Consider the following 26,503-nt stretch of genomic DNA (forward strand, 5'->3'; position numbering starts at 1 on the left):
AGCTCCACTCTCTGCATGTCTTTGTACATGTATACCTCTGTACCTCCACTCTCTGTGTGTCCTTGTACATGTATACCTCTGGTCTCTGCATGTATTTGTACATGTATACCTCTGTACCTCTACTCTTTGCGTGTCCTTGTACATGTATACCTCTGGTCTCTGCATGTCCTTGTACATGTATAACTCCGTCCCTCCACTCTCTGCGTGTCCTTGAACATGTATACCTCTGTCTCTTTGTGTCCTTGTACATGTATACCTCTGTACCTCCACTCTCTGCATGTCCTTGTATATGTATACCTCTGGTCTCTGCATGTATTTGTACATGTATACCTCTGTACCTCCACTCTCTGCGTGTCCTTGTACATGTATACCTCTGGTCTCTGCAAGTCCTTGTACATGTATAACTCTGTACCTCCACTCTCTGCGTGTCCTTGAACATGTATACCTCCACTCTCTGTGTGTCCTTGTACATGTATACCTCTGTACCTCCACTCTCTGCGTGTCTTTGTACATGTATACCTCTGGTCTCTGCATGTCTTTGTACATGTATACCTCTGTACCTCCACTCTCTGTGTGTCCTTGTACATGTATACCTCTGGTCTCTGTGTGTCCTTGTACATGTATACCTCTGGTCTCTGTGTGTCCTTGTACATGTATACCTCCACTCTCTGCGTGCCATTGTACATGTAGAACAAAATGGTTACTTAACAGTAGGGGTAGTTTTGCAGCTTGAAGAGTTTTCAGGATTCACATGCTGTGCATCATTATGCCATCTATTGGTTGGGTCCGGAATAGTCTTTGTTTTTTTTTTCATTTAGGGCATTATCGATCACCCTTTGGTGCCAGGTACGTCCTCTGTGTGACGTCAGACGATGCCCTGGAGGTTGTTGTGTGTGCTAACCACCTTTTGATTCATTTCTTCTGAGTTTTAGTCTCTGGTCTTTTAGTGAACTGTTAAAAGGAAAATGTTACTTACCCAGGATGCATCTGTTCTTGGCATGTAGAGCTGTAGATTCACATGCTTTGCATAGTCTGCAATCTGGTGTTGGGTCCGTATGTTTGCACTTTGTTTTTCTTTGAAGAAGTCTTTCCAGTCACGAGGTGTTGAAGAATGCATTAATCTCTTAGCATGAGCTGAAAGCCATTTTGTACTTGGCAGCCATTTTAGTTAGCTATGTGCTGGACATTTGCTGTTTCCCTCTCCCAGAGTCTTGCACATGCACAGATGTGCTTAGCTAGTAGAGTGCACCTGTTCCTAGTATAGAACTGTCAGGCTGTTCTAACTGATGTCAGCAACTTATTACTCCTCCTACTTGTTGACTGTGCAGTTTCTGTATGACCATCTATGTGCATAACTCTTCTCATGTGTACTTGTACCGCCTTTTTCAGCCCCTGTGTGGGTATAAAAGGACCATGCTTCTTCTGTTCAGTGTGCTACTTCACTCAACACCGAAGGGTGCTGTGTGAATGTAGTTCCACCTCATGAGGTTTATTAAACTTTGTATTTTCTATTCCAGTTTCTGTGCCAACTTCTTCCTATTGGTCTGAGGACTCTGTGCAGAGAAGGGCGAACCCCTTGCACTGGTAGGCCTAGCTGAGGTCACCATCAACAAATTGGCGCCCAACTACTGGGGCTCATCGGTGACTCGGATGCCCAAAGGATTGGTCCCAACGAAGGATTGGAATCTCGCTCTGGACGCGATCGCTGCCCGATGAGACCCGAGTCTTGGGATCCACGGCGTTTTTCCTTTCTTTCTGATCTGACCATCCAGGTGGCGCCGGTCCTCGACTGAGATCTCTTCTGTTGATTCGCCGTGCAGTGACCATTTGGTCGATTTTAGAATTTGGCAGTTGGAACCTGGACACCAAGTGATTGGTAAGTGTCCTTCTGTGGCGCTTGCTGTTGGTTTTGATGCCTGGGATTGGTAAGGTAGTTTAGTAACACTTACTGTGGCTTTTGGATTTTGGAATTGGTGTTGGCCAACTTGGTTTGTTATGAGATTTATATATGGATTGCAATCTATATAGGCAGGTAATGAGGAGAATTTTCTCTATTTGAATTGATTTGAACGGCACATCGTACTAAAGGTACCTTAAGTGCTACTTTGATTATAATACTGCATATTCTGCACTATTTTTGGCATGCCTGTTTTTAGCACACTTCATAGGATGTGTTGCTTTTGTAGTGGTACCAATTTGAGACTAGATGAAGCACAACCGGCCCCCCGGAGGGGACGCCTAATAGGGATATGTATATTAAGTATGGTCTTTCTTCTATAATGTACAGCGCATTATGGAATAAATACACTCGTAAGGATCCTGAGTTGCGTTGGCCTATGTATGGGTCATTTGATTTACGAAAGATTGAGTATGTGGCACAATGTATGTTTAGGCAAAAGACTAGGCAAGAGATGTTTGATTGTGTACGAATGTGGGAGAAAGAAGTGTGTGAACGAATGAAGCGTGAGCAAGCCTTGATTGAAAAAGAACAGCGAAAGAACATTAATGTGAAAATATTAGAGCTGAAGAACAAAGCAGTTAATTGTAAGCAAATGTGTGATGGTCTTTTGTTTCCCCAGGTGAATTTATGAATGTGTTGCTTTCTTGGATGTACCATTTTTAAACTTGTATATAATTAGCCGGCCCCCCTAGAGGGTATACTTAACTAGGTTTAGGTATAAAAAAGTATTTCTTCTTTGGTGACTAGTACCCCGAGGAACTAAATATGTACATAGAAAGGATCCTGGTCTGTGCACTTAGTAACATTCATAAGTGGTCATATGCAGAGCGTTTTTTTTCTTGGTGTTGTGCCAGCCAAATCTAGTGAATATGACTTACAACTAGTATTTACAAATGGTTTGGTTTAAGTACAGTCTGTGGGCTGTCTTTTGTTTCTGTCCTAAGTGTTGATCTGTGGGTTAAATGTGTTTTTAAATGTCTGTGGTTTGTCATTAGTGGTACTTGTAAGTAGTGATTGCGCTCTTGGTGCAAGAATGGCTAGCCTTAAGTGCCCTGTATTATGTGTATGACACCATTTTGAAAATGTCTGGAATGAGCTCAATGTTTTTTTTTTGTCATCATTCTGTTATGCCAAATATCATTAAAATAAAATATATTTTAAAATAATCCAGCAATGAATTATATAATATATGCTAAATAGCTGCACACTATCATTAAATTGACAGAGTATGACACTATACATGTGTGCAAATTGCCACAATGTTAAATATAAAATTAGAATCCACATTTAATAAGAATATAAAAAAGCTTCAAAAAACGAAATTGTGTGTTTTGCAATAGATAAAATTAAAGATACAAAATGTGCAGCATTTATCATTCTGTATTAGGTGTTAAAAGGCATTCACATTATCTGAGTGAATTGGTTGTTGCTGACCTGAATACATTACAGAACGACAGATTTGTGCTGGCTGGCAAGGCTGACTTGAAAGGCGTGTGAATTCGACGCCTTTACGTGTCAAGCAGCTGTGTCAGCACGTGGGTATTTCTGACTCCACAGAGAACAGCTAAAGTCAAACAAGGTGTAAAATCCTGCATTTCAGACTGCTGTTTTAAAAGTTAGAAATATAGTTTCATTATTTTTGATAAACAGAGGACAGATTGACAGTAGGGATTTATTTTCTTAATGCCTTTTTAAATAAGGATAAGAGTGGTTTTTGATGTTAAATAATAATGACTGTCTTTTAAAAGTGGCGCAGACTTTCAAGTTAAGTTTCTGTTCTTAGGGCTGTGAATGAATGCGTTTAAATATGATGGGCAAGGGATGCAGCTCGCTTTTCATATGTGGACTCATCAAAATGACTGGATTTATTACAAAAAAATATATTTTGATTATATAAAAAATGTTATTTAAAATAGGTGCATTAAATTTGTTTTTTAATATTTATAATGCCTAATAATGATGCTGTGACCTCCTAGCATCCAAATTGAATTTAAGCCGTGCTATAGAGCAATAGGGGGTCACTTACATGTGAAATGTCACTTTACCCAGGCGTACAAAACTCATTTTTATAAGGGTATACATTATACATTTCTGATGCCACATCTCTGGGATATGTAGGGGACATTCTGGGGATGACTATTATGCAAAAACATTGTAGGATATTCATTTTTAAGTGCCCCAAACATCAAAGTCGAAATTGAGTAAAATTCACTATTTAAATGAGGTTATTCCAATCAGAGCAGCTTTTAAACTGCCTCAGGCTACAGTAAATGCACATATGTAAGCATAGAATGAATAGCTGACATCTATACTGCTAGACAAGCACTCGGCACACTGCTTACAAATATAAATATGTACAAAAAACTGGCAGAAGTTATTAAGCTTACCTCTGAATTGCTGGTAGACAGGAATGGAGTGGGTTTTGCTGTTGAGTTTTCAGTCTCCAGGGTCACTTTGGATTGGTAAAAGTAAAACTGCATGAAAACCTTGCACTCAAGATGGAACAGCTGCGAATAGGTTAAAGGTCGAAGTTCTACATTTAGAAGCAGGGCTCAGCACAACATTTGCTTTGACATTTCGACATTTGAAAGACGAAATGGCAGGGCAGAGAGAGAAATAGGTTTTGCTTGCTTTTTTTTGCAAAAGCAAGTTTTTTGTTCACTCATATGAACGGATTGAATAATAATGGTATATGTCAGCTTTTATTAAGACAATGGCTCTGTCATATGCACTAATGCTTTCAGGGCTGAATTAAGGAAGCAATGGGATTTAGTTTGAATTAATGTGCCCTCGTGTCACACTTGTACATTTGCTAAAGGAATATGTTCTTTAGCTAGCTCAATGTGCTATTTAGCTCCTCAGAGTTTGTTTATGCCCAGTTGCTACAAATTGGGGTTGATAGTGTTGACAGAATGAAACCTGTTACAGGTTTCCTACTGTCAAAAATGGGGGGAGGAGGCTAGCTCCTCTACAAATTAAGGGTAGGCAAATTTATGTTTTCTCTCTCTTTTTCCTAATTTCTTTTGAGCGTGTCTAAACTGTCTGTGAAATAGCCATGAGACATTTAATTGGCTATTCAGTAATACTGTTTTAAACATTTTTAGCATTAATAAAATGAATAAATAAATTTGCTATGTTACTGCCCATCCTGTCTGATGAAATTATGAAAGGATGAGTAGTCTAGATTGTGGTTTCCTTATTTGATCTTTAAGGGGAACTAGCTTTGGGTAGTTTTTGTTCTAAAATTCTCAGGTGATAACACCACTATTGTTTGTTATTCTCATGCTACATACAGTTTTGCAAGGGAATTGCTAGTCTTTTATTAGCTAGTCTGTGTAAATAAACTGACAGTCCTTACTAGAGCTGATGTTGCATAGTTTGGATTGTGAAAAATAGAATGCAGAGAAGATGCCCATGTGATCCTTAGCAAACATTTTTGAGGAAAATATTGTTTTATAGGAGTCTGTTAGTCACAAGATGTTCCGCTGGAGAAAATGTACCCATTATGTTGAAGTTTTTTAGTTCTTTATGTAATAGAAATCCCTGTTAAAGTAGCAGTTTTAGATTTTCCTGTTGCTCCTATAACATGAGAGCATGGTCCTAAGCATACAATATAGGTGCTTTTATTAAGAGAAATAATTTTAGAAGTGTCTGCAGTCCTGTACAAGTAATGCAAAGTCTATGAGTAAAAGTGTAGAACATTTCCTTTTTTCTTGAGGGTCTTTAGATGATTAAGATAGGAATATACAGATGTAAGGATTTGGAGTATGTCTGTATTGTTTTTCTCTTTTCCTCAGAATTTAGTAAATGAACACAGACTTCCTTGGCTGCTTGGGATTGGGTGATGTGTTACTCTTGTCAGTTCACCAAAGAGTTCCTTTTATACTTACCAATAGGTCCAGGCTGTTGTTTCTTTTACTCTCACATAGATGAAAGTGGTTCTTGGGTGCCTTGCTAATATATGGGGCGTCCCTAGACTAGGAAGTATTCTGAGACTATCCTCTCTGTTGATAGATTATTTCTGTGCCTTGTCTAAAGACCTTTTGTTCTGTCCACCAATAGATATTTGCTGCCTTACAACCATTGCCAGAGGGGCCCGGACATCAGATCCAGCTTGGAGAGTCGGCACCAGTCCAGCTTGAAGTCAAAGTGAAGGTAACCAGCACAGGCATTGCTGGCAACTAGGACCTCAGTGAAGGTAGAAGGCCGGAAGCACTGGGATGTGAAGTGTGTACCCCTGCCACTGTCGTGGGCGAAAGACGGGGTCACAAATCAGAAAGGAGAAATCGTGGATCAAGTTTTTGATGCCCACCCGAGAGTCACAGACCGACCAGGAAGGCGAGAAAGTTTTTGCTTGAGGTAACCCCCTTTGAAACAAGGGTTGCTTCAGAGATCCTAGCATCAGGCCTCTGAATCCTGGTCCCAAAGTGGCTGTAAAGTCTTCACCTTTGTTGGTCAAGAGATACCTGGGCACACTGAATGCAATCTATGGCCCCAACGAAAGAGAAGTGTGCCAGCAGAGCAATACAGGAGTTAGGTAAGGACTTGAGTTCAGGGTACAGGTGCTGTGTCTCTGGTGCCTGTTAGATTGAAATGAAAGAAACTGGTGCACTGCCTGAGACACTGGACAGGATCGCCGAGCGCATTTGCCCTGGTGGGTGATTGCCCTATCCTGAAAGAAGAAACTTTTCCCTTGAAACTGGGCCGTGATTCCTGAGTTGCTAGTTGTGCAGCTCCACCATGGGAACAACAAGAGCCTGCCTGTGAGGCTCAAACGGACACAGGGAGAAGACTCCCCTCTGGTTGGTTGTACAGCGGCTTTAATTTCCCAAGGACTTCTTTTTCTTTTTTGTTGAAAATGTACCCCATTGGTCGTCCCATTTTTGAGGAGGAGCAACCCTTTGCAGCTCTTCGTCCTAATTCTCATGGTCCTGTGTGGTCCTCCTGGTCCTCTGGATCCAGGATCATTTTTGTAATAATATGTCTGACTACTTTCATAATTGTATTAGGAATAATGTTTATTCTGCGAGAGAAAAGTTCATCTGAGCAATCAAATGTTACTTTACCCTTTCCTTGATGGATACTCTAGCCCTCATAAAGGAAACACTGGAAAAGTCTAGTGAAAATGTTTTTATGAGATATGTGCTGTTGGCTATTTTGAAGTTGAAATTGATGGTCACTGAAATGCATAGGAGTCTTGAAAATGTTTTTACTGGATGGTTCTAGGATTTGCTTAGGACTAGAAAGCTAATAGTTCGGTTTCTGATAATAGTAATTACTCTCTCCTGCTATCTGTATGACCCAATGCTCTGTTCCCTTTGTACTCCTGCTTATACCTTATACATACCCGCTTAACAATATTTAGAATGAGAAATGCCCACCAAGCAATGAATTAGGATATTGATAAATGTATGAAAAAAAAATAATATGCATATTTCCTACTGGATTATGGGAATGTCTTTAGCTCATGCTAAAAGGACCATCTGTTGAAGATTGCATTAATCTCTTAGCATGAGCTGAAAGCCATTTTGTACTTGGCAGCCATTTTAGTTAGCTATGTGCTGGACATTTGCTGTTTCCCTCTCCCAGAGTCTTGCACATGCGCAGATATGCTTAGCTAGTAGAGTGCACCTGTTCCTAGTATAGAACTGTCAGGCTGTTCTAACTGATGTCAGAAACTTATTACTCCTCCTACTTGTTGACTGTGCAGTTTCTGTATGACCATCTATGTGCATAACTCTTCTCATGCGTTCTTGTACCGCCTTTTTCAGCCCCTGTGTGGGTATAAAAGGACCGTGCTTCTTCTGTTCAGTGTGCTACTTCACTCAACACCGAAGGGTGCTGTGTGAATGTAGTTCCACCTCATGAGGTTTATTAAACTTTGTATCTTCTATTCCAGTTTCTGTGCCAACTTCTTCCTATTGGTCTGAGGACTCTGTGCAGAGAAGGGCGAACCCCTTGCACTGGTAGGCCTAGCTGAGGTCACCATCAACAAATGTAGGTGATAGTGTGCATGGGCATCGACTGCATTGTTAGATTGTTTTCCCGCAGAGGGTGATAATGGAGTTAGTAAGAGTAGTAGAATGGAAATGTCCATGTGTATGCATCTAAGTAGGATATCACTGCAACAGGTATAGGTACCCGGGGAGGCGGGTGGGCGCATGTAAATCTACAGCTCTACATGCCAAGAACAAATGCATACTGGGTAACTAGCATTTTCCGTTCGAGGCATGTGAGCTGTAGATCACATGCTTTGCATAGACTGTATACATCAGTAACCTCCTAAAGCGGTGGCTAACCTGTAGCTGTTGCAGAGTTTTTAAAGAGTGTACGTAAAACAGCTTGGCCCACCCTAGCTTGCTGTCTTGTTAACACATCTACACAATAGTGTTTTGTGAATGCGTGAGGTGTAGACCATGTTGCAGCTTTGTAGATGTCAAATATGAGGATATTTCCTAAGAAGGCCATAGAAGCCCCTAGTTTGCGGGTGGGGTGCGCTCGAGGGGGAATTGTTAATGTTCGTTTTGCTTTTGCATAGCATGCCTGAATGCATTTGACTATCCACCGTGCAAGACTTGATTTTGAGATGGGATTGCCTTTCTGAGGTGGAGCAAAAGCACAAAGAGTTGTTTTGTTTTACAGAAAGGTTTTGTCCTTTCTATATAGTAGAGTAATGTTCTTTTAACATCTAAGGTATGTAGAGAGCGTTCTGTCTGCCACAGAATCTGGTTGAGGGAAGAACACAGGCAACTCAACAGATTGGTTGATATGGAAGGCAGAAATTACTTTGGGTAAACATTTTGGCTCAGTCCGAAGAACCACTTTGATTTGGTTTACTTGTAAAAATGGTTCCTGTATGGTTAGTGCCTGAAGCTCACCTACTCTCCTCAGTTATGTGATAGCTATGAGGAAAGTGACTTTCCAAGTGAGAAATTGCAGCTCACATTTGTGCAATGGTTCAAAGGGTGGACTCATGAGTCTGGTGAGGACAATATTAAGATTCCACACTGGGTCAGGTGGAAGTCTTGGGGGAATGACTCTTTTAAGTCCTTCCATACATGCTTTAATAACAGGCTCCCTCAAGAGAGACAGATGTTGTCTATTTTGAAGGTATGCAGCTATTGCAGCAAGATGTAAGGGTATGGATGTGTACGCTAAATGGGAACGCTGGAGATGCAGTAAGTAGCAGATGATGTTTTGAACGGAAGCATCAAGCGGGTTGATTTAATTGTTATCACAAACCGCTTCCATTTTGCTGCATAAAATGCCCTTGTGGGAGGACGTCTAGCCTCTTTGATAATGTTCATGCGGTCTGGGGGAAGATTGAGGCAGCCAAACTCTATGACTTCAGGTGCCAGATCGCAAGGTTGAGATGGCTGGGATCTGGATGTCTTATCTCTCCACGGCTCCGCGTGAGAAGATTGGGTGTAAGATGTAGCCTTTGGTGAGGAACTACTGAGAGCTCCAACAGGGTAATGAACTAGGGTTGATGGGCCCATGTGGGAGCTACTAGGATTAGTTTCAGGGGCGCCTGCCTGAGCTTCCGAACCACTAATGCAACGAGTGGGAGAGGCGGAAAAGCAAAGGCAAATATCCCTGACCAATTCATCCATAGTTCATTGCCTCTGGACAATGGGTGTGGATACCTGGACGTGAAGCTTGGGAATTTGCCTTTTGGTGTGTGGCGAACAGATCTATGTCTGGGAAGACCCACATCTGAAGGAACAGGAGGAGAACTTGAGGGTGGAGTTCCCACTCGTGGATCTGTTGCCTCTGTCTGCTGAGCAGATCCGAAATTTGATTGTCTATTCCTGGAGGGTGTTCTGCGAGGAGATATATTTTGTGACGTATGGCCCACCTCCAGATGGTCCGTGCTAATTGAGACCGTTATAGAGAGAGTGTCTCCCCTGTTTCTGTATGTAATACATTGCTGTCATGTTGTCCGTGCGTATCAGGACAGTTTTGAGTACTGGGTGAATTTGAAAGGCTTTGAGCGCTAGAAATACTGCTAGAAGCTCCTGGTGATTTATGTGAAGCTGCTTTTGCTGCAGGTTCCACATGCCCTGAATTGTGTGAGTTTGGAGATGAGCTCCCCAACCAGTGAGCGATGCGTCTGCTGTTAGTGTTAGCACTGTCTGTGGAACCGGGTCTATGAAGGTCCGCCCTTTGGAAAGTTTTGTGGATTCCACCACTGCAGAGAGCGATGAGTGCGGCCGTCCACCAACACTAGATCTGATAACTGACCCTGAGCCTGGTTCCACTGACGTGCTACGCATTCCTGAAGGGGACGCATTTGAAGTCTTGCATGAGGGACTTTTAGGATGCAAGAGGCCATCATTCTTAGTAACTGCATGAATGCCCGAGCTGGCAATGAGTGTTGAGGCTGCAACTGGGAAAGTAAAGTTTGAATTTTGCGGATTCTTGCCAGATTGGGATAGGCCAGAGCTTTTTGTGTATCTATAGTGGCCCCCAAGTATGCCTGCGTGTTGGAGGGTTGGAGATGGGACTTGGCCAGATTGACTGAGAATCCTAGGTCGTGGAGCAGCTGGACTGTTTTGTGAGTGTGTTGTAGACAGTTTGCTTGTGAGCTTGCTTTTATGAGCCAGTCGTCAATATATGTGAAGACGTGAATGTGTTGGCTTTGTAGATGAGCTGCGATTACTGCTGAGGTATTTGCGGTGAGCGGGGTGTATCGGGATGTGGAAGTAGGCGTCCTTTAAATCTAAGGTTGACAGAAAGTCGCCTTGAAGAAGTCGTGGGAGTACTTGTTGGAGTGTCACCATAGGAAAGTGATCCGATTGGATGTATAGATTCAGGTCTCTGAGGTCCAGTATAGGTCTGAGAGAGCCGTCTTTTAGGAGAATTAAGAAGTATAGGGAGTATACACCTGTATCTTGATATTGTAATGGGACTGGTTCTATAGTTCCTTTTTATAATAGACATAGAACTTCTTGTTTGAGGAGGTTGAGATGTTCTTGTGACATCACATGTGATCTTGGAGGAATGTTTGGCGGAGTGTCTGTAAGTTCGAGGCAATAACCATATTGGATAGTTTGTAAGACCCATCTGTCTGAGGTGATTGTATTCCAGACGGGTAGAAATTGGGAGAGACGTCCCTGACAGGAGTGGAATGATCAGGGGTAGAGGAAGGAAGTCACTGTTTGGTGTTTGCAGGGGAAGTGCGTGTTGAGTTGTCTCTGCCTCTTCCCTTGCCGTTGTTCTCTATAAATCCTCCTCCAAAGTAACCTCTTGATGAGGGTGATTGATTATTGCCCTTGTAAGAGGAGGGGGGATTCTCTGATGAAGTGGTTTTGGAGCCGCCCCTTTAAGAGGAGCGATGAAAGGATCCCCGATTGGAAGGGAGTTGCAAAGCCCCCATAGATTTTGCAACCCCAGTGTCTTTTTTCCGTGTTCTCTAGAAAAGTGTCCACTGTAGGGCCAAATAGGTGTTCTTTAGTAAAGAGTTGGTTTGGAATTGAGGCTTGGACCTCGGGTTTGAACCCCGAAATTCTGAGCCAAGCATGTCTGCGTAGCAACACACTGGTGTTGACCGCATGTGCCGCTGTGTCTTCTGCGTCTAAGGCGCACCTAATAGAAGTATTGGTAATTAATTTACCTTCCGGAATTAGGTCATTAGCTTTGGTTTTGTACTCGTCAGATAAAAACTGCATTAATTTTTCTAGCTCATCATAATGACCTCTATCGTAGCGAGCTAAAAGAGCTTGTTCATTTGTAATTTGCCAGTGATTGGCTGCTTGCAATGCTACTCTTTTGGAGGAGGGGCATCTCCTGTAGTTTGTGAATCTGCTCTCTTGGGAGCGTTGGAAACTACAAGGGAGTCTAATGGAAATTGACCCTTGATGTAAGTGGGGTCAGTCGGTTCTGGCTTGTACTTTTTCTCAATTCTGGGTGATAATTCTTGCCCGCACAGGATCTTTCAAAATGTCGTCAGTATGTTTACGCATTCGGTAAAGCATAGGCAGTCTTTGTGCTGATCTCTGAGAGGAACTTAAGGTCTCAAGTAGAAGATCCTCTTCACGAGTCTTATTCTACTCCATGGTATTGAGCAGACCTATTAAGAAGATCTATATGCCATATGTTGTCATCAGGTGGTGATGGCCTGGAAGGGTATAAATACGGATCGTTGTGTGTGATCGGATCTGTATTCTAGTCCTCCCAGGGGTCATTAGTGTCCTGTGGTGCATCTTCATCTCTATCCCCCTCATCTTGTATATCAGGTGATTGAGTTGGTGGAGAATGTGTGGGTGTGATGAGCAAATTTGGGTCAATGGATGAAGGAGGTGTATTGGGAGGAGGAGAAGGGTTAGTACCCACATTCTTACATTTTAAAGGAATGTGGTAGTCCTCCTGTAACCCCATTTTCCTTTTCTCTGGCAGTTTTACATGAATATGTCCAGTATCTGGATGGATACCCAGCTGTTTTTGTTTTGGATCCGTGTTTGCAGCCGGAACGTCGAAACAAGGCTCTTTGGATGGAACAGTAGTTTTTCCTGTGGGCGTCATAATTTTTGGCATCGAAAGTTTTGGCTCCTAAGCTTTCGGCTCCAAAGATTTACTCTTATGTAGTGAGGGAACGGCCACAATGACATGCTTCGATTTCGATGCCTATAGTTTCGGTTCAGTATCGACGTGGGGCCGACTTGATCCCGAGTTGGAAGGCTTTGACTTGTGTTTCAGTGCCGGGCTGGATGGCGGGCCATCCAAAACTTTTTCTCTGTGCCAAGCTTGGCCCGAGGGCAGAGTAACGACCGGAGCCGGAACGTCGAAACAAGGCTCTTTGGATGGAACAGTAGTTTTTCCTGTGGGCGTCATAATTTTTGGCATCGAAAGTTTTGGCTCCTAAGCTTTCGTCTCCGAAGATTTACTCTTATGTAGTGAGGGAACGGCCACAATGACATGCTTCGATTTCGATGCCTATAGTTTCGGTTCAGTATCGACGTGGGGCCGACTTGATCCCGAGTTGGAAGGCTTTGACTTGTGTTTCAGTGCCGGGCTGGATGGCGGGCCATCCAAAACTTTTTCTCTGTGCCAAGCTTGGTCCGAGGGCAGAGTAACGACCGGAGCCTTTTTCTTCAACAAATGTTTGGGTAGGAGGTGTCTGTACTCACATTAAGCTGACCAGGTGTTGCTTGTTCTTGTTCTTCCAGGTCAGAGTCGGCGTCGGACACGGAGATGTGTTCCCCCTCTTCTTCGGCTCCTTGTGCTTGGAATTCTTCCTGGTCGAAATCTTCGCTGAAGATGTCTGATGCAGAGCCGCTTTGTTGGTGCATTTCATGACGTCGAGCCTGACTTCAGGGAGCGTCTTCTTGGACCGAAACAATCGGCACGTGTTTCAGTCTTGTTCGTTGTGTTCCGGGGATAGACTGAGGTAGCACACTTCGTGCTAGTTGGTGCGCGGAAACTTAGCACGACACCCGGCACAGAATTTGAATGGAGTCTGTTCCATCGACTGCTAGCGAGCCTGAAGCGGGTAGGCCTAACGGCCCTCCACAAATCTTCCGATTGAAGAGTTTGACTCGAAACAATATGCAGAGAATTGGAAAAGCGATCGAGAAACAATTCCATCGAGGGTAGTGGATTGCGCATCGAGGGGAACCCAAACAACAGTGTCGAACCGGAGCACGGCAATTCACATCCGAACCTGAAGGCAGAAAAAAACAATCTAATAATGGAGTCGATGCCCATACGCTCTATCGCCGAAAGGAGAAGTCACCTACTTCGTGACTGGAAAAGACTTCTTAGAAGAAAAACAAAGTGCAAACATCCGGACCCAACACTAGATGGCAGACTATGCAAAGCATGTGATCTACAGCTCACATGCCTCGAACATATGATTTCCCACCTGTTTGTATTACTTCTAGGGGAGGCCGGGTGGGTCGCATGTGAATCCAGAAAACTCTTCCAGCTGCAAAACAACTCCTACTGGTAAGTAACCATTTCGTTTTGCAGCATGAATCCTTTTCTGGATTCATATGCTGTGCATCAGATTACGTAGCGTTTTCTCCCTTCTTGGGGAAGCTCTGGTAAGACGAAGACTTTGCGAACAGTTGTTGAAGTACCTTTTGCCGTATTTCTGCTTCCTTATTTATTTATATGTCCACACAGTAATGTTTTGTGAAGGTGTGTGGTGTTGCCCATGTAGCTGCTGCACATATAGTGTCTATGGGCACATTGGCAATAAATGAGTCGCTCCCTTCTTCCTGGGTGAGTGAGCTGTTGGTTGTACCCGTAAGGCCAAATTTGCAGAATTTCAGCGTTTGCGATCGCAAATTAGCAGTGTGCAATGTATCACACAAAAAACCCCTCGCAAAATAAGGAATCACTAATTGTGCGATTCCCTATTTTGCGATTGCATTTAAGGAATAGCAAATTGCGATTCCTTAAATGCAATGTAAGAAGCACAAAAGAAAGTGCGATTTGGCCTTGAAGAATCGCAAATTACCACCAACTTGAAGTTGGTGGTATATTGCGATTTCACTTAAAAATGCACTATTTTGCATTTTTTAAAGTGCCATGTGGCGCACATACATGCTCGTAGGGCATGTATGTGTGTCACATGTGCACACATGCACATTTCAGGGGTGCAACAGGGTGTCCTTTTGGCACCCTGGCACCCTTGAAATTGCATTCTCAATTTGCGATTCTCTAATTGCTAATCGCAAATTGAGAATGCCTTCCCGTTCATTCCTATGGGCCTCCTAGCCCATAGGAATGAATGGGAAGGTATTCCTTATTTGCGAATCTCAATTTGCGATCGCAAACAAGGAATATGTGGGATTCGCAAAATTATTAGCAAATCCCACATACATTGCATTTTGCGATTCTCAAATTGCGATTCGCTGAAAATCGCAACTTGAGAATCGCAAAACTCAATTGTGATACATATGGCCCTTAGTTCTTTGTTTGTGGTGGTATAGCATAGTTGGATGGTTTGGACTATCCATCGTGCAATGGTTGCTTCTGTGAAAGGCGTCCCTGTTTTAGTATGTGAGTATGTCGTGCCCTCCTTACATCCAGGCTATGGAGGCTTCTTTCTCCTCTTCTTTTTGAGTCCTTGAAGAAGACTGGAAGGAGAATACTTTCATTTAGGTGATATTTAGATATCATTTTTGGTAGGAATTGTGAGTTAGTTTTTAAAATAACTTTGTCCTTATGGATTTGCATGTATGGTTCTTGTATGGTTAGCGCTTGTAACTCACTTACTCTCCCTTATGCATGGGCTCAAATGGTTTTGTCATAAGTCGTGTGAGCACGGTATTTATGCTCCACATGGGGACTGGAGCTGATCTAGGGGGCGCAATTCTTTTAGACCCCTCTAGGAACCGTTTTATGACCGGTCTTCTGAAAAAGCTTTTGCATGTCTTTCCCCTGGTGTAAGGTATGTTGGCTGTGAGGTGCACCTTTATGCTTGAGTTGTTGATGTGACTGTCTAGGAGATGAGTTAGATATATGATCACTGTTTCCTGTGTATTGATTGAGTTCATTCGGTTGTTAGCTGTGCACTAAGGTGAGCAGTCTAAATATCGAGTTTTAAATGTCGACCTACAAGTATATCGAGTTGTAAATATCGTAGGTAAAGAATATCGAAGTCAAGAATATCGATGGACAGAATATCGACCCCAAGGTAAGTATTATCGAAGTTAATAATATCGAAGTCATTAATATAGATGTAAGTAATATCGTAATCAAAAATTTCGATGTCAAGAATATCGATATTTTATTAGTGTAATGTATTTTAATATGTATTTTATTTGTATGTGAAAGATTATTGTAATGTATTTTAATACATTTAAAAAAAAATGTTTAGTGATTAATAATTATTTATAATATAATTTAGCGTTTTAGTATCAGAGCGGGTTGTGGGTTTATAGGGGAATAGGGTGGGAAGTAATTTAATTATAATTAATAAATTAATATGTATTGTTTAATTGGTATTTATGATTAATTAATTGTTAATTAATTACTAATTAAATATATTAATTGATTAATTAATTGTTAATTAATTATTAATTGTAAATTAATTGTATTAATTGGTTAATTATATAAGTTATAATTAGTTTAATATTAATATTGGTGATTTAATTTTATTAAGTGATTAATTGATGCTTAAATTAATTATGTGAATTTTTATGTGTAGTGGGTTGTGGGTTTATAGGGGAATAGGGTGGGATGTAATTAAATTCAAATAATTACTGATAATTTTTAATTATTTGTAATTAATAATAATTATTTGTTAATTAATTATTAATTGGTAATTAATTGTTATTAGTACGTTAAATATAGTCAATATAAATAATTTATTATTTCATGTTGTTTGTTGTTATTGCTAATTAATGTATTGTTAAATAATAATTAATTTGTGAATAATTGTAATTTGGTAGTTAATATGTATAAATTTGTAAATAATAAGTATATTAATTATAAAGAATGTATTATTAATTGTAAATAATAGATAAACTGATATTTAAATGTATTGTGTATTTTGTATGTGTAGTGTGTTGTGTGTTAAAGGGGGAATAGTGTGGGATGTAATTTAAAGTTATTTATATAAATATTTATTTTAAATAATTGGTATTTAATAATACATAATTTGTAAATAATTATTAATATGCTATTTTTTTATAACTAATTATTTAATTGGTTATTATGTTTATAGAATCCCTATGCTATCCAGTGCTTTCCCAACTGTTTTACTATCTGGAGTAGGAATAGTAATTTTTACCCCTACGCTATCCAGCGCTTTTCCTACTGTTGCACTCTCTGGAGTGGGAATAGTAATTTTTACCCCTACGCTATCCAGCGCTTTCCCTACTGTTTCACTTACTGGAGTGGGAATAGTAATTTGTACCCCTATGCTATCCAACGCTTTCCCTACTGTTGCACTCTCTGGAGTGGGAATAGTAATTTTTACTCCTACGCTATCCAACGCTTTCCCTTCTGTTGGACTCACTGGAGTGGGAATAGTAATTTTTACCCTTACGCTATCCAACGCTTTCCCTACAATTGCACTCTCTGGAGTTGGAATAGTAATTTTTACCCCTACGCTATTCAGCGCTTTCCCTACTGTTGCACTCTTTGGAGTAGGAATAGTAATTTTTACCCCTACGCTATCCAGCGCTTTTCCTACTGTTCCACTCTCTGGAGTTGGAATAGTAATTTTTACCCCTACGCTATCCAGCGCTTTCCCTACTGTTTCACTTACTGGAGTGGGAATGGTAATTTGTACCCCTACGCTATCCAGCGTTTTCACTACTGTTGCACTCTCTGGAGTGGGAATAGTAAATTTTACCCCTACGCTATCCAACGCTTTCCCTACTGTTGGATTCACTAGAGTGGTAATAGTAATTTTTACCCCTACGCTATCCAACACTTTCCCTACTGTTGCACTCTCTGGAGTGGGAATAGTAATTTTTACCCTTACGCTATCCAACGCTTTCCCTACTATTGCACTCTCTGGAGTTGGAATAGTAATTTTTACCCCTACGCTATCCAACGCTTTCCCTACTGTTGCACTCTTTGGAGTTGGAATAGTAATTTTTACCCCTACGCTATCCAGCACTTTCCCTACTGTTTCACTTACTGGAGTGGGAATAGTAATTTGTACCCCTACGCTATCCAACGCTTTCCCTACTGTTGCACTCTCTGGAGTTGGAATAGTAATTTTTACCCCTATGCTATCCCGCGCTTTCCCTACTGTTGCACTCTTTGGAGTTGGAGTAGTAATTTTTACCCCTACGCTATCCAACGTTTTCCCTACTGTTGCACTCTCTGGAGTGGGAATAGTAATTTTTACCTTTACGCTATCCAACGCTTTCCCTACTATTGCACTCTCTGGAGTTGGAATAGTAATTTTTACCCCTACGCTATCCAACGCTTTCCCTACTGTTGCACTCTTTGGAGTTGGAATAGTTATTTTTACCCCTACGCTATCCAGCGCTTTCCCTACTGTTTCACTTACTGGAGTGGGAATAGTAATTTGTACCCCTACGCTATCCAACGCTTTCCCTACTGTTGCACTCTCTGGAGTTGGAATAGTAATTTTTACCCCTACGCTATCCAGCGCTTTCCCTACTGTTGCACTCTTTGGAGTTGGAATAGTAATTTTTACCCCTACGCTATCCAACGTTTTCCCTACTGTTGCACTCTCTGGAGTGGGAATAGTAATTTTTACCTTTACGCTATCCAACGCTTTCCCTACTATTGCACTCTCTGGAATTGGAATAGTAATTTTAACCCTACGCTATCCAACGCTTTCCCTACTGTTGCATTCTTTGGAGTTGGAATAGTAATTTTTACCCCTACGGTATCCAACATTTTCCTTATTGTTGTTTTTGTTGGAGTTGGACTAGTAGTTTTATTGTGTCTGATATTTCATATGTTTTGTATATTTTTTGCTATTGTAATATATCATTAATAATAAAAATTAATCACGTTAAAAATATTGATTTTTATTTGCTATATGTAATTATTAAATATTTATTAATGTTATTATTTTATGTGTATAGATGTATTGGTAATTTTTAAAAACATTTAATAATTTATACGTTACAGAAATTATTAGTAAAATTAATTATTCAGTAAGTATATATATTATAAATTATATGTACATGTTTAATTAAAGTTTTATTAAACTATATATATTAATTATACATTTTAAATATTATACAATATATTTAATTATGTTTATTTAATTTCTAAGTATAATTTGGTTTATTTTACATATATTTTTAAAGTAAAAGAAAAACGATATTTTTAATAACGATATTTTTGACATCGATATTTAATTTTCGATATTTTTGTACTTACCATGTTGTAGATAGGATGTCGATATTCTTGACATCGATATTTTTGTTGCGATATATTTGTAGGTCGATATTCTGTCTGTCGAAATTATGTCATACAACCGTGCACTAAGTAGTGTACCGCTTCCATTTTGCGGCATAGCATTGTCTTGTAGTTTTTCTTGCCTCCTTTAGAATTTCAATTGTTCGTTGAGGCAGGCTGAGGTGGCCAAACTCTACGTATTCAGGTGCCAGGCCACTAGGCGCAGCGTTGTTGGCTCCGGGTGAAAGATTTGGCCCTGTGGCATTGTTTGCAGGTCCTTGTCCGCTCTGATTTTGATTATTTGCCCCTTGGACAGCTCTAGCAGACTTGAGTACCATGTTTGTCTGGCCCAGTGTGGAGCAATGAGAATTAGGTTTGTCCCTGGCTGTCTTGCTTTTTCCAAAACTCTTTGGATTAGGGACATTGGTGGAAAAGTGTATGCAAATGCTCCTGACCAGTTTAGCGACAGGACATTCCCTCTTGAAAGGTGGTGAGGAAACCTGGAGGCAAAGAACTGGCATTTCCTGTTCTGTATTGTCGCAAACAGGTCTATCCCTGGGGTTCCCCAGAGGTTGAGGATGTATTGTACAGTTTTGTGCTTTAATTCCCACTCGTGGGAGCAGTTGTTCTGTCTGTTCAGAAGATCTTCTGTTGTGTTGTATACTCCCGGTAGATGTATTGGTTGCAGATTGATCCTTTGAGAAATTGCCCACTGCCCGATCTGTTGAGCTCAATCAATCAGCGCGGTACTCACCCGTGAGGGTCTCAAGGTGCTGGATCGTTAAGCGGGAATGATTTCGTACCTCCCTTTTTGTTGAGGTAGAACATTGTGGTGGTGTTGTCTGTTTGAACCAAGACAGTCCTCGTGCGAATGTGTTCCTGGAACGCTTTCAGTGCCAGGAGCACTGGTTTCATTTCCAGGTAATTGATGTGTTTTATGGAGTCGAGGTCGTTCCACTGGCCTCATATCTTCAGTAGTTTGAGGTGCGCTCCCAATCGTTGAGGGATGAGTCCGTAGTGATTGTCACAGAATGAGTTGGGCTCCTGAACGGTCTGCCCTGTGCTATGTTGTTGGAAGCCACCATTGTATCTCTGCTTGCAGCCTGTGCGTAACCACCACTAGATCCTCCCAACTACCTGTGACCAGTTGTTGGAAAGCCATTCATGGAAGGGGCACATATGTAGGTGGGCATGAGGAATGTGTGGGATGCATGCGCCGTCATGCCCATGAGTGTCATGACTCTACTCACTGTCAGAGATTAACTCTTCCGGTAGATGGAGGTTTCCTGTTTGATCGCCTGTATTCTCTTTTGCGTAGGGTAAGCCCGTGCGAGTTGTGAGTTTAGTCTTGCACCTAAGAAAGTATTTTCCCTTTCTGGTTTTGTGGAGAATTTCTTGTGATTTATTGAGAATCCTAATCCTTGGAGTGTGTGGATTGCTATTTGAACGTGGCTGAGAAGTGTTTGATTTGTGTTTGCCTTGATAAGCCAGTCGTCCATGTAAGGGTACACGTGCATTCTATCCTTTTGCAGGTGCGCTACGACTGCTGCTATGCACTTGGTGAAGACCCGTGGTGCTGATTTTATCCCGAAAGGAAGTACTTTGAACTGATAGTGAGTTCCCTTGTGAAGGAACCGGAGATATTTTCTGTGGCTTTTGTTCATGGGAATGTGTAAAAAGGCGCCCTTGAGATCTGTTGTTGCCATGTGATCTCCTTTTTGAATTTGTGGAATTATTTCCTGGAGTGTAGTGATTTTGAAATGCTGTGTCAAGATGAATTTGTTTATGAACCTTAGGTCCAGGATTGGTCTTAGTGATAGGTCCTGTTTAGGGACTAGGAAATACGGAGAGTAGCTTCCTTTGAAAAAGTCCTGTTCTGGTACCAATCCTATTGCTTGTTTTTGAATAAGGTCTTTGATCTCTGAGTTTAACTGTATGAGTTCCGATTTGAGGTACCTATTTATTTTTGGTGGGTTTGCTGGTGGTGTTTTTGTTAGTTGTATGCAATACCCGTATTTTACCAACTTTAATATCCAATTGTCTGTGCTGATCTTTCGCCAATGTTGTAGGTACTGTGATATTCTGCCTCCCGCTGGTGTTGTGTGGGGGTCTTTTCTTTTGCAGGAGTCAATTTGAGCCATTTCCTCTTCCTCTAGAGGACTGGCCTCTACCTCTTCTTTGACAGGACTGCTTTGGCTGTTGCCAGTTTTGTATCCTGCTTGTTGGTTTGTTTGTTGACCATTCCCTTGGCCCTGTTGTTGATGAGAGATTTGCTGTGCTTGAACAAAGGCTCTTCTTCCTGTGGGTTTTCTTCCGTTAAACCCTCCTCGTTTGAAGGTACCTCTTTGTTGCAGGGCTCCCATAGCTCTTGCGGTTTTGTTATTTTTTTTTATCTGCTGGAGAGATTCACTCACTTCTTTTCCAAATAGTGCCTCCCCTGTAAATGGTCTGTTAATGCTGGAGGTTTGAACCTCCTGCTTAAAACCTGATATTCTAAGCCAGTCATGCCTTCTTAGTGTGGTTCCTGTGCACATCTGTTTGCTGGCCGTGTCTGCCGCATTGAGTGCTAATTTAAGGCATGTGTTAGCGATGTGTTTGACTTCTCCAACAATAGATTTACCTCTTTTCTTGTCTTCTTTAGGGAGCTTGTTGATGAGTTCCTCAATGTCATCCCATTGCTGGTGTCCGTGCCTGTTCAGCAGGGCATTAGAGTTTCCGATGCCCCACTGCGTCACTGCTTCCTTTTCCATTTTTCTCCCTACCATACCCATACATTTGCTTTCTTTCTCTGGGGGTGGTCCACTGTTAGAGAGGGAATTTGCTCTTCTCCTGGCCGTGGTAACAATGATGGAGTCAGGCATTGTGTTACCCTGGATATACTTAGGGTCCTTGGAAGAGGGTTTGTACTTCTTTTTGACCCTTAGTGTTACCCCCTTGCTTGAGGCTGGCTCCGTAAAGGCTTCTTTGCCTCGGTCCAGGATGCTTGGTAGCATTGGTAGGTATTGTGTCCCCGTTTTGGCTGTGGTTAGTGTTTCTTAAAGGAAGCATGTGTCTCTCTTTTCCTCTTCGAGGGGAACTCCGAAAGCGTTGGCTGCTCTTTTTCCTAGGCCGTTGTAGAAGGCTATGTCATCTGGTGGGGATGCTTTCGAGTGATAACAGCATATCTCCTCTCTGGGCTTTCAGTGTTGAGGTCATTCCAAGTGTCCTCGAAACTTTTCAGAGGCTTCATCCTCTTCTGGTGCCTCAATGTCTTCCTCGAGATCTTCATCACCAGGTTTGGTGGTTGGAGGTGACTCGAGAATCTCTTCTTCCCCTTCAGCATCTTCCGCACCTTCGGCGTCGACATTGTCCGCTTCAGCGACAGGGGTCTTAGGAATTCAGAATTCTTTGAGTGAGGCTTAGAACTCCTTCTTTTTCTGGAGGAGCGTTGCCATTTCGGCTTTGAGCCATTTCCTTTTCTTCTCGACTTTGAGTGCTCTCTCGCCGTCGGAGACTGGATATTTTCTTTTCTTGCTCGCGCCTGCGTCTGGTTTCAACGGCATCTGGGTTCACTTTGGGGGTTCGTGTTCGACCCTTGTTTTCGGCACCTTGTGTGATTTTCCCTAGTCTGCATCCCTTGGTAGGGTTCCGTGGGGTTCCTTGGATCGTGGCTGGCCTTCAATCGCCTTTTTCATCGGCGTTGGGGCTGCCTTAGGCTGTTCCTTATTATCATGGCCCTTTGGTTTCGACGGATGTGTATGGTGTCCTACATTATCCGTTTTTTTCTCTGTATCTTTCACCATATTTTTGTGGGCGTGGGTTTTTTCGGAGTCTTCCTCTAGAATTTCGACGTCTGATCCTTCGTGCGTTGATTCTGCTGGAACTCCTTGGTCCTCTTCGTCACTGGTAAAACCTAGGTCCTTCATGGAAGGTTTTTTCATTGCCTGGGACATCGTTGCGTAGTGGGCCTCTCTCTGCTTTAGGCGTGTCCTGAGAGTTTTTGGCTAGAACACCGCGCAGGCCTCACAGTCTTTGTGGTCTTTGGGCAGGCAGCGGTTGCACACGTTATGTGGATTGAGTTGAGCGAATTTGAGGTGACACTCGGGACAGAACTTGAAAGTGGTATTTTCCATGGCCCCTACCTCGCCATTTGTTGACCCTTGATGTCTTCGGTATGAGGGGTGTCGTTCTCGGAGTTAAACTTTGCTCTCCGGTTGCGATATCGATGGTTGATGTTGGTTTTCCACTAGAAATCATGACTTTATCTTCTTCCGGGAATTTTTCCTGAAAAAACTTTAGAGCGTCCCGTCTTGCTTCCCGACCCATCGACAGAAAAAAGAATCTGAAGATGGCTACCACGCACAACAACCTCCAGGGCGCTGTCTGACGTCACACAGGGGACGTACCTACCACCAAAGGGTGATCGACAAAGCCCAAAATGAAAAAAAAGAAAGACTATTCCGAACCCAACCACTAGATGGCAGAATGATGCACAGCATGTGAATTCAGAAAAGGATTCACGCTGCAAAACTCTATGCCTCTGCTCTCTGTGTGTCCTTGTACATGTATAACTCCATTCCTCTGCTGTTTGTGTGTCCTTGTACATGTACAACTCTGTGCCTTCTGCTCTCTGCATGTCCTTGTACACATATAACTCTATGCCTCTGCGTGTGTCCTTGTACATATATACCTCTGGTCTCTGCGTGTCCTTGTACATGTATAGCTCTGTACCTCCACTCAACGCGTCCTTGTACATGTATATCTCTGGTCTCTGCGTGACCTTGTACATGTATACCTCTGTACCTCCACTCTCTGCGAGTCCTTGTACATGTATACCTCTGGTCTCTGCATGGATTTGTACACGTATACCTCTGTACCTCCACTCTCTGCGAGTCCTTGTACATGTATACCTCTGGTCTCTGCATGTCCTTGTACATGTATACCTCTGTACCTCCACTCTCTGCGAGTCCTTGTACATATATACCTCTGGTCTCTGCATGTCCTTGTACATGTATAGCTCTGTACCTCCACTCAGCGCGTCCTTGTACATGTATATCTCTGGTCTCTGCGTGACCTTGTACATGTATACCTCTGTGCCTCTGCTCTGTGTGTCCTTGTACATGTATGCCTCTGGTCTCTGCATGTCCTTGTATATGTATACCTCTGTACCTCCACTCTCTGCGTGTCCTTGCACATTTATACCTCTGGTCTCTGCGTGCCCTTGTACATGTATACCTCTGTACCTCCACACTCTGCGTGTCCGTGTACATGTATAACTCCATCCCTCTGCATGTCCTTGTACATGTATACCTCTGTGCGTCTGCTCTGCGTGTCCTTGTACATGTATACCTCTGGTCTCTGCATGTCCTTGTACATGTATACCTCTGTACCTCCACTCTCTGCGTGTCCTTGTACATGTATACCTCTGGTCTCTGCATGTCCTTGTACATGTATATCTCTGTACCTCCACACTCTGCGTGTCCGTGTACATGTATATCTCTGGTCTCTGCGTGACCTTGTACATGTATACCTCTGTACCTCCACTCTCTGCGAGTCCTTGTACATGTATACCTCTGTTCTCTGCATGTATTTGTACATGTATACCTCTGTACCTCCACTCTCTGCGAGTCCTTGTACATGTATACCTCTGTACCTCCACTCTCTGCGAGTCCTTGTACATATATACCTCTGGCCTCTGCATGTCCTTGTACATGTATAGCTCTGTACCTCCACTCAGCGCGTCCTTGTACATGTATATCTCTGGTCTCTGCGTGACCTTGTACATGTATACCTCTGTGCCTCTGCTCTGTGTGTCCTTGTACATGTATGCCTCTGGTCTCTGCATGTCCTTGTATATGTATACCTCTGTACCTCCACTCTCTGCGTGTCCTTGCACATTTATACCTCTGGTCTCTGCGTACCCTTGTACATGTATACCTCTGTACCTCCACACTCTGCGTGTCCGTGTACATGTATAACTCCATCCCTCTGCATGTCCTTGTACATGTATACCTCTGTGCGTCTGCTCTGCGTGTCCTTGTACATGTATACCTCTGGTCTCTGCATGTCCTTGTACATGTATACCTCTGTACCTCCACTCTCTGCGTGTCCTTGTACATGTATACCTCTGGTCTCTGCATGTCCTTGTACATGTATACCTCTGTACCTCCACTCTCTGTGTGTCCTTGTACATTTATACCTCTGGTCTCTGCGTGTCCTTGTACATGTATACCTCTGTACCTCCACACTCTGCGTGTCCGTGTACATGTATAACTCCATCCCTCTGCATGTTCTTGTACATGTATACCTCTGTGCGTCTGCTCTGTGTGTCCTTGTACATGTATACCTCTGTACCTCCACTCTCTGCGTGTCCTTGTACATGTATACCTCTGGTCTCTGCATGTCCTTGTACATGTATACCTCTGTACCTCCACTCTCTGCGTGTCCTTGTACATGTATACCTCTGGTCTTTGCATGTCCATGTACATGTATACCTCTGTACCTCCACTCTCTGCGTGTCCTTGTACATTTATATCTCTGGTCTCTGCATGTCCTTGTACATGTATACCTCTGTACCGCCACACTCTGCGTGTCCTTGTACATGTATAACTCCGTCCCTCTGCATGTCCTTGAACATGTATACCTCTGTGCTTCTGCTCTGTGTGTCCTTGTACATGTACACCTCTGTACCTCCACTCTCTGTGTGTCCTTGTACATGTATACCGCTGGTCTCTGCATGTCCCTGTACATGTATACCTCTGTACCTCCACTCCCTGCGTGTCCTTGTACATTTATACCTCTGGTCTCTACGTGTCCTTGTACATGTATACCTCTGGTCTCTGCGTGTCCTTGTACATGTATACCTCTGTACCTCCACACTCTGCGCGTCCTTGTACATGTATACCTCTGTGCCTGTGTGCTCTTGCACATGTTTAACTCCGTCCCTCTGCATGTCCTTGTACATGTATACCTCTGTGCTTCTGCTCTGTGTGTCCTTGTACATGTATACCTCTGTACCTCCACACTCTGCGTGTCTTTGTACACGTATACCTCTGGTCTCTGCGTGTCCTTGTACATGTATACCTCTGGTCTCTGTGTGTCCTTGTACATGTATACCTCTGGTCTCTGCGTGTCCTTGTACATGTATACCTCTGTACCTTCACACTCTTTGCGTCCTTGTACATGTATACCTCTGTGCCTGTGTGCTCTTGCACATGTATAACTCTGTCCCTCTGCATGTCCTTGTACATGAATTCCTCTGTGCTTCCACTCTGTGTGCTCTTGTACATGTATAAAAGCTCCTTCATCTCTCTGAATGTCTCTATGTTAAGAGTACCTCTGCTTCTGTTTGCCGTGTGTGTGTCTAAATGTGTCCCTGCCCATGGCTCTCTGCCCCAGCTCTCCATCACTCTCTCACCCCCCTCCACTCTCCCCAGGTCTCCCCTCTTCATCTCCTCATTCTCTATCCGCCTATCCCCTTCCTTCTCTCTACCTCTTCTGCCTCCCCATCAGCCCTTCCATGTGCCTCACTCTCCCAGCCTCTTGCTTTCCAATGTGATAAACATGTCACATCTCACCTGCAGTCCAACTGCACCATCCGCCCCGGGCGTCCCATCTGCCCCTGGGGGTCCCTCCAAGCCTTGTCTGCCCACGACCCCTTTAGGGCCCAGTGGCCCGACCAGGCCCTAAAAACCAAAGAAAAGGCTAGAATGAGAACCA

General features: G+C 42.7%; 1 protein-coding gene across 3 annotated transcripts in view; it reads right to left on the reverse strand.

Moving 5' to 3' along the window:
• The window catches only part of COL27A1 (collagen type XXVII alpha 1 chain), a 2,221,286-nt gene that overhangs the window by 470,359 nt on the left and 1,724,424 nt on the right, over positions 1-26,503 (reverse strand). For all 3 annotated transcript variants that reach the window (XM_085614179.1, XM_085614180.1, XM_085614178.1), the window contains exon 47: positions 26,362-26,469. In XM_085614179.1, the coding sequence (XP_085470305.1) occupies positions 26,362-26,469 (108 nt within the window). The remainder of the gene's footprint in view (positions 1-26,361; positions 26,470-26,503) is intronic.

The sequence above is a fragment of the Triturus cristatus genome, chromosome 1_2, assembly GCF_964204655.1.
Source record: "Triturus cristatus chromosome 1_2, aTriCri1.1, whole genome shotgun sequence".
Lineage (NCBI taxonomy): Eukaryota > Metazoa > Chordata > Amphibia > Caudata > Salamandridae > Triturus > Triturus cristatus.